The sequence below is a fragment of the Halichoeres trimaculatus genome, unplaced genomic scaffold (assembly GCF_033239565.1).
Source record: "Halichoeres trimaculatus isolate MK-OKI-2021-1 unplaced genomic scaffold, fHalTri1.1 fHalTri1_scaffold_17, whole genome shotgun sequence".
Lineage (NCBI taxonomy): Eukaryota > Metazoa > Chordata > Actinopteri > Labriformes > Labridae > Halichoeres > Halichoeres trimaculatus.
This window is the reverse complement of record NW_027437195.1, coordinates 23,251,298-23,264,831: the sequence shown is the minus strand read 5'-3', so window position 1 is coordinate 23,264,831 and position 13,534 is coordinate 23,251,298. Positions and strand designations below refer to the sequence as shown.

The following is a 13,534-nucleotide window of genomic DNA, read 5'->3' as shown; positions in this document are numbered from 1 at the left end:
CACTTCTTGTGTCGGTTGTGGTAAAAGTGGGAAAGCTACTAAAGCTCGGAAATATAAAAGGAAGTAGTCGTCTGCATATATGCAGTGTTTTTGTGTGCATGTGCCTGAGTTTGTGTGCGTTTTTTGACCTAGGGTATGTAGGAAACAGACTTGAGTTTCCTGCCATTTGTGCCCTGCCTTGATAAGAGAAGGTGTTTCCTCTGCTGCCTCCACGACTCCTTAGGGTCCATTGTGTGAGAGCAGCAGGGATTTATTATTGGAAAGGGTATAATTAGGGTCCCTAGCTTGTCTGGAGGGGTGGGCAGTCTGGGAGAGAGGCGAATAAAGGGGCACGGAAATGGGGTTGAAGGGCCGTCTGCAGCAGGATGGGTATACAGTAAACTGGGGGGAGGGGCGTGTGTGTATATTTGGAGGGCGAACACAAAGGATTTGGGTTAGATGCGGGCACCCCCCACTGCTCCAGCTGGGCTGGGACTCACGCCACTTTCTGTCCATCCTGAGATGACATCATAACAGCATCCTGTGTGGCACACAGGCATTCCCAGTATCCCCCTACAACCACCAAAGCCCCGCCCCATCCACAGACAATCACTCACTTGGCACAGGACTTTCCCCAGGGCACCGTCCTGGAGACACAGGACAAATTGATCTTTATTCTGCAGAGTGAAGCAATGAGGGACGTCATTTCTCTCTGCGCTGACTGATTGAACGACACATTATAACAGATACAAAGCCTGAATAAATCTGTTGTTTGCAGGAATAAACACAAATGCTGCTTTATGTGGATGCTGGCGCTCACTCTCGTCCTTCTGTCTCTGTCTTTTGTGTTGATGTGCAGCTGAAAAGGTGTCATCGCTGGGAAAGGACTGGCACAAGTTGTGTCTGAAGTGCGACCGATGCAACAAGCTGCTGAATGCAGGAGGCCATGCTGAGGTCAGTGAAAATACACAAGTAACACATTTGCACTCCAAGTGGTTTATTAAGCAGACTCAGTACTGGTGCCATTATGAGTTTCAAAAACCTTAAGGTGATTTGTATTTGTTTCAAGAATGATTTTTTTTTCTACTTTGTATACATTTTGTTTGACTCTGGTTCAGACATATCCTCTGTAAGTCTACGTTAAAACAATGTGAATCACTGCTGACACACCACGGCCACTCTCTGTGTTTGAACTTTAAAACTGGGGCAGTGATATAGACTATTTGTAGCCTACATAGCTGTGTGCATGTAGCAGGTCACTAACATTGCCTCTGGTGTTGGGAGTTGACTCCCCACTGAGACCATTCATGCTGCTCGTTGTATGCGCTCAGTGATGCTCTTTAACAGTGTCCACCAAATGGCTCATGTGATGCTTCATAAATTGACTTTATGGGCTTTTCTCTGAAAACCCATTCTTGAAAGTTATTTTGATGTCAATTGGGGCCAAAGGTCAAAACCTTCACACTTTTTTTGTAGTACATTGACTGCTGTTGTGAGATCCAAAAAGGGGGAAGCCAGAGCTGCCTGGTTGTGTATTGACTTATTGACTTGTCTCGACAGCATTTCCTCCATGAAATATGTCCACCAGTATGTTTTCGCCCTGTAGGGCTGCTGGGTTGTTTGAGTTTAACAATTATGAAGTAATTCAGTAATGTACGGGAGATTTTGGAGTAGGTTGCATGCCGTTTCATTATAGGTTAGTTCAGCTAGCTAGCTTGCATGCTAACTGTCTTGGAAAATGGCATAAGTTTGCTACGGTACTATTCCAGGTTTTTTAATGTGTTTTAATGAAATGGTTTACCAAGGGCACAATTTTTGTGGTTGTTTGTACTGAGTCTGTACATCTGTTTGGCCCATTCTTGCAAATAAAATATCCAAGGATCGCCCAAAGGGGACTTCCTATTCATATGTCTGAAAGGATAAAACGATGAAGTGAGGAGTAGACTAAGGTCAATTTCTCAGGGACATCTTGATTTCTTGGAAAGAACATTTTGTTCTGGCTCTTCTTTGTTCTTTCTTGTAAACACAATTCCTGGAAGAATTCTTTTAAATCATTTAAATTCATTTTACTATTATCCTAAAAAATAACCCCATGTGCAGTCAATTAAGGGGCAATATCCCTTCCCTTGACCCCTCCTGTGCTCAGTGTTGTGTTGACTTGAAAATCATCAACATTCAAAAACATCATCTACGTAAAAATGTGTCGGTGATATTTGGGCTAATAGCACCTGTCCCGATAATGCTTTTTATTTAAGCAGTGTTGGATTAAAAGCACAAACTTACTGAAAATACAATTGAAACAGAGAAATTTTGTGATTTTTCAAAAAGTAAAACAATTGCTTTGATAGCTCATAAGCTATATTTAGAGAACAGTTAATGTTACCTTTCAAGCACTAGTTGCTAATATTTTGATCTTTTTTTTTTTCAATCTAAAGTCATGTTAGCTCGAAAATCAAGTATGTGTTATGCAATCCTGTGAAATTTATAAATAGGGATTTGCCATCAGCCTCCCTAGCTACCTGTGTCACTGTCTGGTAAGTTGCTTGATGCTAGCATTTGTTGTTATCTCAGCGTAGCTAATGGGTGATCAAATATGTGGGGGGGGGGGGGGGGGGGGGGGGGGGGGGGTTCACTTAAATGACTTTTTTTTTCACTTAAATTTAACTTTTTGTTGTTCTTTTGACAAAGTCTTTCCTGTAGGGATGCAGAAATAACTCACAAAGCAGTCAAAAGAAACTCGAACACTTAAGTGACTATTCAAAATGACAAGAAGTTTGATGAATCAGTATACCCTTTTTTTAACATTAAAGATAGCTATCTGCGTTTGAGTCATCTTGTTTGACATTATTGTGACCCTCATAGTGGCGTTACGACGAGTGTGTCCCACACATAAACCACAGCTTGGTGTGATGCCAAAAGATCTGTACCATTTTAGAGTTATTTAATTAACTTTAGTTGTGTGTGTGTGTTGAAAATTGAAAGAAGGATGGAAAGCATATCCATAGATAGAATCATAAATTAAATAAGGTTTCATGGGGCACTTAGTTTGACTAAATGAATCTGACAATATTTGTGTCCTTTCAAAATAAAAGAATGTTTGTAATAAAAGTAGATATAGATTGGGGTGCCTTTGGCGACATATAATGTAAAAAGACAAACGAAAGAAAGAGCTGTAGTTTAATTGTGGTCAGTTGAAACCAGTGTTTTTGACTGACCATAGCTTGTATGACCTGGTCTTTACACCAGCAGCAGGTCTTTACCAAATGTTTTCATTCAGGAAAGATAGGATGTTCTTTCCTTTCATTTCCACCAAAGATCCTGTGTTTGGTTCAGGAAATTGCTGAGTACATGCCTCTCGTCCTACCTTGTTGTGATTCTGGTTGTGTCTGTCAGTTTGAGTCGTCCTTGTGGGGTTTTTAACCCCCCTCAGGGAAACAAGAAAACTTGTCTTTCTTCCTCTGTCTGTTATATAATCACACTGCAGTCTATCAGGACTTATGATTTCCCCTTACTGTGCGTGCTGCTCACTATCTGGCACCTCCACCCCGGGGATTTTCTTATCATGCCTCTCTTCATTTTTCCTTTCATGACCCAGCCACAGCAGTTCTCACCCTCTTGCACTCCTTGTGCTTCAGTGAATATCACCTGTCTGAGTCTGCAGCTCTCAACATAGAGGGGATGTGATCTCAGCGTCCTTGTATACAAACACAGTTTCCCTGCAGAGCTCAAAGGATGCTCTTCTGCTGTTTAATTTCTGCATGATTACAGTAATGCAGTCACACAGGCTCTGAGGCCCACCCTCCTCTTCTCCCTCCTTTTTATACTCCCTCTCACCACGCACGCCTTCTGTATCCTGCCCTAGGCTGCAGCGCCATGTCAACTTTAGTAGGCAAAAACTCAATACTTCATCATCGTCATGGAAACTAGAGTGAGAGATGTTATATTTTTAAAAAAAATTAAAGCATGTCAAGACACTGGGGCTTTATTGGGAAGGATGTTTGGTGTCATTGCAGGCCTGGTATGTGAGGGTTCTGACCCTCGGAGCAGCACTCGCTTGAGGCTTCTTTAAAAGGAGGGACAGATGAAGCCCTCTGTGAACTGTTGTGGCTGCTGAGCTTAAAAAGACAAAGTGTCGAGTCAAATTTGACCCCGTAAGATCAGGAGTGTGTTTACCCATAGCACAAGATTAGCACAGTTTGAGTCAGACATGATATACTGTTTTCTTGTAGTCAGACATTGCACTTGAATGTTATCTCTATGAATTAATCCAAACCAGGAAAATTTACAATACTTCTAAACACTTAAAATCTCCTGTGAACAATTTAAAATTTCCATACAAACAAACTGAGAGTTCCTCACAGGGCCTTTGAGGGCATGTGTCCACTAACAGCATTTTTGTGACATCAACTTAATAGCACTTCTGTGTCACAAAAGTTGTCCCCAGCCACTTCTGCTTCCCATGATAAGTCTGTTTTACATTTCTCTTTATGTTTAATGTTTGATTTTGATGATTTATTAAATTTAGAGTTTTAAATTAAAACTTGTTGAACGTAACCATGTCCTAGCACAAGCAGCACCCCAACACAAACAACACAACAAAAAATAGTAGATAGAAGATAACCTTGTGTACTTTCTTGACTAATTTAATACCAGAAGTCCCTCCCACTCTTGATTATGATTGATTGATTGATAAGGTAAGATCGTATTTCAGTGAGAAGAAGTGAGATTTGATTCCAGGTTCTGCAGTCCACATGCTGAAGTGTGCAAGCTAGCTCAGAGCATTTAAAGCATAGTGACAACACTTCAAAACTGAAATCTCATCAAGTGTTTTTCTCTTGTTTTCAATAAAAAATGTCCTCTTAGACTTGATATGAGCCTCTTTCACCTGACAAAGACAAAAAATGAAGTCTAAACTGCATATAACAAGTTAAAAAAAATCTGCCTGTGGGGTAAGAGGAACGTGTTTGTGAAGATTAGAATAACGTCTTAATACAAACACATTTCTCTTACCCCACTGGCAGATTTATATACTTGTAACAGGCAATTTAGACCTCATTTTTGTCTTTGAAAAACTTGAAATAAGAAATTTGGCTCATATCAAGTCTAAAAAGGCATTTTTACTGAAAATAAGACAAAAACACTTGATAAGATTTCAGTTTTTTGCAGTTATATAAAAGCTCAACACTGAAAATCAGGAGCTGTATTGGTTTTGTGTAAGAAACAACTACTGACATCAACAAATGCAGTCAGTGGACACAGGCCCTTATTGATTCTTGAGACTACAGTGAAGCAGCTGCTTAACCAAAAATGGGCTTTAAGATGAAACCGTTTTCAGATCTTAAATTTAAGTTTTTGGCTCTTTAGCATAAATATGCCAGTGAAGAAATCTCATGAACTGTTGCCTCATGAAACTAGATTTAGGCTTGTTTCAAACTCGGGTACAGAGTCAGAGTCTAACAACTGAATACTGTTCTTACTCAAAGCAAGTTTTAACAGTTTGATGAGTTTTTTGTAACATACAATTCAATTTATTTCAACATCTCACCCTAATTAAAACACAAGGATCATGCCTCATTAGGGAAATAGGATGTAGCCTCAGTTAGCCGTTAGCTATGTTCGGATTAATTGGTGTAAATTTGGTAATGGTTTTGAAGTTCCCAAGGACTACTGCTGAGAAAAGAGAGTGAATATTGGTATTAGGATTCTTTTTAAAATCGACCAGGACACTTGCAAAAAAGGCTTGGAAATGTAATCATTAAAGCTAAAAGCATGTAGAGCACTAGGCCCTCGCATGTCAGTACAGTCTCTTAATTATGTGGAGACTCTGCTGTAAATAAAAGATGTAGAAAGCAAAACAAAAACACGCAAGTGTTCAAAGCTATTTATCTTCATTGTGGTCCGTGAAAAGCAGTGGAAAAAAAGTGAAAGCAGGAGAAGAGCTCCAGAGGAGGAAAGAAGAGAAAGACGTATAGATGGAGGAGACAGATTTTAGAGCCAGGATGTGGGAAGAGAGTGGGCCGCTCAGCGATGGATAATCCATTTTTAGGGTCTCTCTGCCTCAGAGTAACTGTACAGCTGACTGTTCTCAGAGCACTCAGTTCACTTTACAAAGAAGCCCTGTGTGTGTGCGTGTGTGTGTGTGTGTCCTGAGAAAGCCCACAGTGCTCAGTCACAGCTTGGCATCAGCGTCCGGACCTTCACGGATCTCATAAATGTCAAGCAGGGAGTGTGAAAGAGGTGCGCTGCTGCTTCGACAGTAGCTGATCCCGTCTCAGTTAATGCATTATTAAAGGTGAGAGAAGAATCCTTTTTTCTGTCACAGCATCTCCTGAGCTCATGTGGCCAAACAGAAGGGATTGTGGGTAGTTGGTCCCTTCTTTTTTCCTTACCTCCCCGGGCCTGGCGTCTCGCCTGCGGCATTCGCTTCATTCTTCTCTTCTATGGGCATTAAGCTCTGGACCAGTGGACATCCTGACCCTCAGCTCTGATCCCAAACCTGATCACATGCTCCTGAAACCAGCATCACATTCCCAGCATGCATCAGGGACAGGCCATCTATGTCTCATCTCAACCTCAAGTGTCAGACAGTCATGAGTGTGTAGACCCAGAGTCTGGTCTCTTGGATACAGCTGGTGTCATTATCGTCTCTTGAGATGGAAAAAGAGGTTTCTCTTCCTTTTTGGACTTAATCCCTTCTTCCAACCACAAAGCAGCTCATACCCAAAATACATGATGTCACAAACAGCGTGGGAAGTAGGACTTCCCATCATGTGTCTCAGTTTGCGTCACTGGTGTTTTTAAATCCTTTAATGCTTTTTGAGTCGTTCTGTTGTGTCTGTGTGTCATGGTGTTTTTGTGTCTCATCCACAGCACGATGGAAGGCCCTACTGTCACAAGCCGTGCTACGCTGCCCTCTTTGGGCCAAAAGGTGAAGTACAAACTGTTATTTTCAACATCAACTACTTCTTTAAAATTCAATTACCAAATTTGAGATGGTCTTGTGAGCTGAATCCTTAAGCCTCTTAAGTGAACATCTTTGATGTTCTGTTGTTGTAGACTGACTGAATGTGTTGTATTTTTGACGTTTCTTCACAGACATTAAACCTTTACAGAAATGTGATTCAGTCATATAAGCTTTTGTTTGTAAATAAGCTGTGCCAACAAATGGTTTTCTCTCATTACACAACCCGAAAAGTAAAATCAGAAACTTCCAGCTTCACACGTCTTCACAGATAATTAAACAGTAGCCTAAATCAAACATCCTCCTCGCTGACAGGAGTTCTTCACTTTACGATCAGAATGAATGTTTTTGGGAGAGTTTGTCTGTTTGTCTGTGAACAACATAACTCAAAAAGTAACAAACAGATCTTGATGAAATTTTCAGGAAATGTTCAAAATGGGATAAGGAAGAAGTGATTAAATTTTGGAGGTGATCTGGATCACCATCTGGATCCAGGACTTTTTTAAAGGATTCTTTATCATAGTGTGGTAGAGCCGTTTTCACCATGTGTATATAACTCACAACAATAAATGGTCGGATTGCTTTGCAAAACAACACAAGACAAGGCCACCCTAGTTCCTGACAGATGTAAAAGTACGATCCAGATCAGTATTCTGAATACTAAGATCTGGAATATAAAATATGTACTGGGTCATCATAATTTTCAACAGTCAGGTAACAAATTATTTTACAAACCTGCAACTTACACCAAATTGTAGCAGACAGTCTGCTGAAAGGGAGTATAACATTAAAGTAGGTCGAAAGTGTTGCGTGAGGTCTGCGCTTTCTGAGTGCTTTTCTAGTTGATTCATTAGTTGCATTTCAATCACACATTTGACATGATAAGCTAGCCAATGATTAGACACATACATACGCTTAGTCTTCTACCCTCACTTTCAATCAAAAATCCTTTTGAGTGTAAAATCCACTTTCAGGAATATTGCTGCATTTTGAGTGGGCATTGTTTCTGATCTGTTCCTTAGACATAGCTAAAAAACCCTCAAGTTTTAAAGACTTTTCGTAAACTTGAGTGTAGGTTAGCCGCGCCACATGCTTGTACTCTGAGCAGCTCTGGCGACCATGCTCACCACCACCATATACAGTCTGTAGCATTGAGGTGATACAAGAGGCTGGATTTGCTCCAGTGACGTGCAAACTCTTTGTTGCATAATTTGCACACAACAATGCTCTTATCCACTCCTCCGATGGATTTTTTATTATTCAACTAAAATTTGAACTTTTCAGCTTTGACCTTTTCCATCCACCGCGCCGAGCATTGCTGCTGATCCACTAGAGAGAGTTTAAATCATTACACACAGATAGAAATAGAATTATAAAAACATCTTCGCTCCAAGACAAATTATTTCTGTGGACACGTTGGCTCTATTTTTGATTCTCTCTAATTTCTAGGTTAGAAAATTGCGATGGAGACAATACATTGACTGCAACAGGTGCAAATTGGACACACAGTTTTAATGAATGTGTCTGATAGACAGAAAATCATCCCTTTTTTTTGACAGATTAGTCACAAATTAGGGCAATGTCTGACAGTCAGCCACAAACATTTACATCTTGTTAACAAAAACAAAAGCTGCGTTAATCTGAGTTTTTATCTGATTTTTTTCAGCTCCCTATCGTCCCGTTTCATTGCTGGAAAATGTTTGTTATAGAAATCAACCCTGGAGAAGCGCTACATAATTCCTATCAGTTATTATAATCATAATTGAAACATGTTGGTTTTTAAAAAGTGTTAAGAATAAAGACATAAACCACACAGACAATCAATACTTCCTGTTTTTTCCAAATCATTTTGGCATTCTCATCCTCATGTTTTATCTCTTTCTCTTACCGCTCTCAGGTGTGAACATCGGTGGAGCCGGCTCCTACATATACGACACTCCAGCCAACAACAACGCGCCTTCGACCACCGTGGATTCAGTCCCCAAAACTGAGGAGAAGAAAGTGTTTGCACCAAAACCAGCATCCAAAGGTACATCAGAAACTTGAGAGTGGTGTGCTGAACCAGGGTGTACTTAATCTGGACATTTGTGTTTTTTCATGTGTAAGCTGTGAGTAGGAAGGAAAACTGCTGCTGACTCAATAGTCAAACGTCTTCTGGGACTTTGGGAGGAATTTCTCGCAAATGTCAGATCAGGCGTGTTTGTCTGTGGATGTCACAGTCAGCAGAAACAAATGGATGTTTTCTGTCGATTTGTCTTTGCTCTGCAGTTTTCAGAGTGTAGTCGTTTGCCACTGATTTAGATGTTAAAGCCAGAGAGTTCAGTTATTTGAGATTTTCAGTTTCTAAAGAGTTATCCTTTTGGATTTTTTCCTCTATCACGTTTTAGCTTCACACAAAACAAACATATTCGTATTACATCTTGCTTGCTTTCCTTGGTATGGGACATATTCCATGACCTTTGCATTTTGGCGCCACCTGCAGTTCAAAGCAGTGCAGTACGAACACTTTTAAAATCCACTGACTTCCATCTAATTATTGGGACGTTCCCTTCAAAAAATAAAAAATAAGTTTTACCTCAAGTCTCTACACCAACATTGTATGTTTGTGAGTTTTACAACTTCCTGGAAAGATTGAAAAGTCATTTACTGGAACATTCCTTGTGCCGTGTTTTCAGCATTTCCAGTATTAAAATGCGTCTGCTCTGTGTCGACAGCTGGCAGCATCACCACCTTTTCCGGAGAGGCTAACCTGTGTCCCCGATGCAACAAGAAGGTGTATTTTGGTAAGAAGTTCCACACCTCTTGGAAATAAAGCGAAGGGGAAAAGGTGTGAACCTGTAAAGTGGTTCCCATAAAGTCTCACAAGTGTGTTTGTGTTTGTGTGACAAAAGCTGAGAAGGTGACATCACTGGGGAAAGACTGGCATCGGCCCTGCCTGCGCTGTGAGAGGTGCAGCAAGACTCTGGCTCCTGGCAGCCACGCAGAGGTGAGAGGATGAAGAAATACTGAACAGGATGAGAATCTAATGTTGTATCATACGTTTGTTTCATTCATATCTTGTGAAAGCAGAGGTAGATACTATAATGATTATTTTTCATTTTTGTTTGATTTTTTTGCATTGAATGTTTTTTATATGACAGTTTTAAATGAAGTCCAATTAGGGATCCATTTTTGACTTAAGCTTTTTAGATGTTTATTCTGATATTTTCTGTGATTTGTGTTTGTTTTACTAATGCAACACTTTAATTTTTCCCTTTTTTGATAGGATAAAAACGTTTCAATGATTTTAAAGCTAGTGAAGTACAGGAAAAGAAATGGAACTGTTCCAAAACTGATACCTATATCTAGTGATGGGTACTTGGGGTACTTTTATAGGTACCCACCAAATTCTGTTGCATAAAAGTGAAAGGTACCATGTTTAAGTACCTAAATGCATCCTTGTGGCTGTGAGGGAGCGGAAGTGTAGGCTGGACATGAACACAGCATTGTAAGGTTCTATATTGAAGAATAAGTATGTTAAATTGAAAAAAAAAGATGTTTTATTATTATTAAACAAACTAAATTTTTTTTAACCACATAAACAAAAAAGTACAGAAAATTGTTACCACTGGGCATCCATACAGCATCATTTAAAATGTGAAAGGTACCTATCCCTACCTACATCTGAAATAGTTTTTCTACATCCTTCAGGGGAAAATGGGGGAAATATCTTTGTCATTTAATTACCTGTAACCTAACAAAGGATCTTCTTTGCCTCACCCATCTTCAATGAGAAAAGCGTCTATCATGTTAATGTTTTATTTTCTGCTTCACCAGCATGACGGCCAGCCCTACTGCCACAAACCATGCTATGCCGTCCTCTTTGGGCCCAAAGGTAACCGCTAGGGGGTGCTGTCAACCCACCGATTATCAGCTACACTTGAAACAGAATGTCATTTGTCTGAGCATTAGATCCATGCTGCACTCTGCACTCAACGGTTTTTATTACCCAAGAGTCATTTCATCATAACATAACATAACTTAACAAAACAGCAGCTTCTGTAGCCTGTACAGGAAATGTTTTGCAACCTCTCCTGCTCAAGTTGAACCTTGTTTTTTATCCCCCCTCCTCTCTGCTAACCCTACCACCCTTTGACCCCTCGCTGCTGCTGCTGTCCCTGTGGTTCTTCCAGGCGTGAACACTGGTGGTGTGGGCAGCTATATCTATGAGAAGGAGCCCAGTGCTGTGACCCAGCCCTGAACCTTTGACCCCCTCCCTTCAGCCTCATCCCTCCGCTCAACACAACACTGACCACATCGACCGCAGTATTAGCCATAGCGTTTTTTTTTCTCTCCTCCTTCACCTGTGCGATCATACCTGAGACAACCAACCGGATCCTTCTCCCCTTCTTCACCTTCACCTGCTTCTAGCACCATGAGGAACCATTTTCAATCTTAACATGTGTTGTGCGTACATCCTCAGACACATCCAGCATAAAAAAACTAAGTCTATTAACCACCATTTAAATAATGTCAACCTACTTTGTCATGTTTCCACATGAATAAATGTATGTCAACACATTTAATGTCACCACAAGTATAAAAAAAAGGTGTTATATTTCAACACGCACCCTGAAAAAAAGTGATGAAAGTCATCCTCAGGTGTGGAAAGGTGCATTGTGGGTTGGTTCAGCTGCAGCTTGTTGAAAAGCAGAGAGGAATGTTCGATGCACGCACAGGTGCTGCTCAGGAGCACGTTGCCATAAAATCTGTGTACTAGTAATGCCATAAAGTTTGGCTGCCTGACAAAAAATGTACAACAATGTCCTCATATTGTTAAAAAAATGACTGTTACATGATTTTTCAAGACCTCCATGAGTCTGCATGAGTTTGTTTATGAGCATTTGTAAATATCTGGTCAAAAGTCTTGATGAGGTATAATTTGCTAACCAATGACACGATTACAATTTTTTAAAATGAGGTATTTATGACGCTAATTCAAAGCCTTTACATTTCATCAGACATTGTACTACTTCCCTCAATGGGGCTGATTATGTTGGAGGTTAAACATGGCAATATAAGCTGTACAAATCTCTACGATCAAGATTTTTATTGATATTTTCAGATAAATAATCCTGCTGTTATTTTTCCGAAAGATGACGTTTTCTGTCTGAAGTATTATATTATAGCAGGAAACCGTAGCTTAGCTCGTAGAAACACTGCAGACAAGTCATTCTGTCAGAATGTGCATCCTAGTATCATTATTGTGAGACTGTTACTGTGTTTGTTTATGACCTGTCGTACATCATCGTAGGGCTTTGTAGACACTGCAGGGCTCACAACGCTGCACTTCAGCCCTGCTGCATTCGTCTTTTTAATCCCAGTTAAATAAATATTGCTGAAACTCTTCACCTGTGCCGTGATGTTGTTTTTGTTTTTTGTTTTTCAACATTTTTATCTTTGGTTCCTATCTCATAGATAAATCACTTCGCTCTTTATCTCAGGTCAAGTCTGAGCTGACACAACTATTGCAGCATGTTTTATGGCTCAGAAAGCACTGTTACATAATCTGTGGTGCATGAGGGGGAATAAAGTTATACGAGGTGTTCCTAATTATTGTAGTCAGGTGTTTAACAGCTGTTTCAAAGCTTGATGTTATCTGTTTTTGGTAAACGATGTGAGATAGAAAAATAAAGTACTCCAAGGCAGGGTGGAAAGCAAAATAATGATGTCATGCTTCAAAGTGTACAGAAAAACAACATACTTCAACCTTTAGTAGATACTTGTGTGCAACACGAACATCTACTATAATTGTACAGCTCATACTGAAGTGCACTGGATAAGGAACCAAAGCTTTTGAAGGGGTTATGCATATTGGAATCCTGATAAGGTGAGCTGGAGCCTGATGCGAATAAAATCTGCAAATAATGCAATATTGTAATTTTTTCATATGCATTATCACTGATTTGGCATTCCACACAGGCATGTGGAAAGGCATGGAGCTCTTGTTCAGCTGCAAGAAGTGTATATTTCTACAACTGTCTCTCCTTAAAGCACCTTGTGTCCTACAGACGAGGTAAACCAGGTAGCAGACAACAATGACAGGTCTTTAAAACAGGATTGTCCTGCATTGCTTGAGGTTTAAAGTGACACTTTAACATGTTTGAAATGACTGGAGGGTATAAGCCTCATGAGGAAACACTAATCCTCAGTTAACACTCCTATCCAACGTACTGACTGACAGCAGGAAGACAAGCTTCACCCTGTCTCACAGTTTCAGTCTTACATCAGTTTTTAAACATGTATGAAAGTTTCAGTGTATTACAGATACAGTATTACAGTAGTATTTCTCACTCACATGAAGGCTTAACAGTTGCACCACTGTTTCATCATTTAATCGCAGAATCAGGAAGTGAATCACAATTTTTCCCACATTTGGTCACTTCTAATTTCACAGTGGAAACGTCTCTGACCGTTGTACTTGGGCTGCTCCAGTATGTTGCTTAGAAACCAAACAGATGTCAGTGTATATCACGTCACACAGCCGCCTACAATGTGCACTCTTTATTGTTTCCACGTCAGTAGTGAGGAGCCAAACAAACCTTGGACTCCTGT

The 13,534-nt window shown here is 40.2% G+C and overlaps 1 protein-coding gene across 1 annotated transcript in view; it reads left to right on the top strand.

Moving 5' to 3' along the window:
- Positions 1 to 12,328, top strand: part of crip2 (cysteine-rich protein 2) — a 31,758-nt gene extending 19,430 nt beyond the window's left edge. The window contains exons 2-8 of the mRNA XM_074691716.1: positions 839 to 933; positions 6,850 to 6,907; positions 8,838 to 8,969; positions 9,655 to 9,723; positions 9,832 to 9,926; positions 10,757 to 10,814; positions 11,113 to 12,328. Of these exons, the coding sequence (XP_074547817.1) occupies positions 839 to 933; positions 6,850 to 6,907; positions 8,838 to 8,969; positions 9,655 to 9,723; positions 9,832 to 9,926; positions 10,757 to 10,814; positions 11,113 to 11,180 (575 nt within the window). The 3' untranslated portion in view covers positions 11,181 to 12,328. The remainder of the gene's footprint in view (positions 1 to 838; positions 934 to 6,849; positions 6,908 to 8,837; positions 8,970 to 9,654; positions 9,724 to 9,831; positions 9,927 to 10,756; positions 10,815 to 11,112) is intronic.
- The last annotated feature ends 1,206 nt before the right edge of the window (positions 12,329 to 13,534 follow it).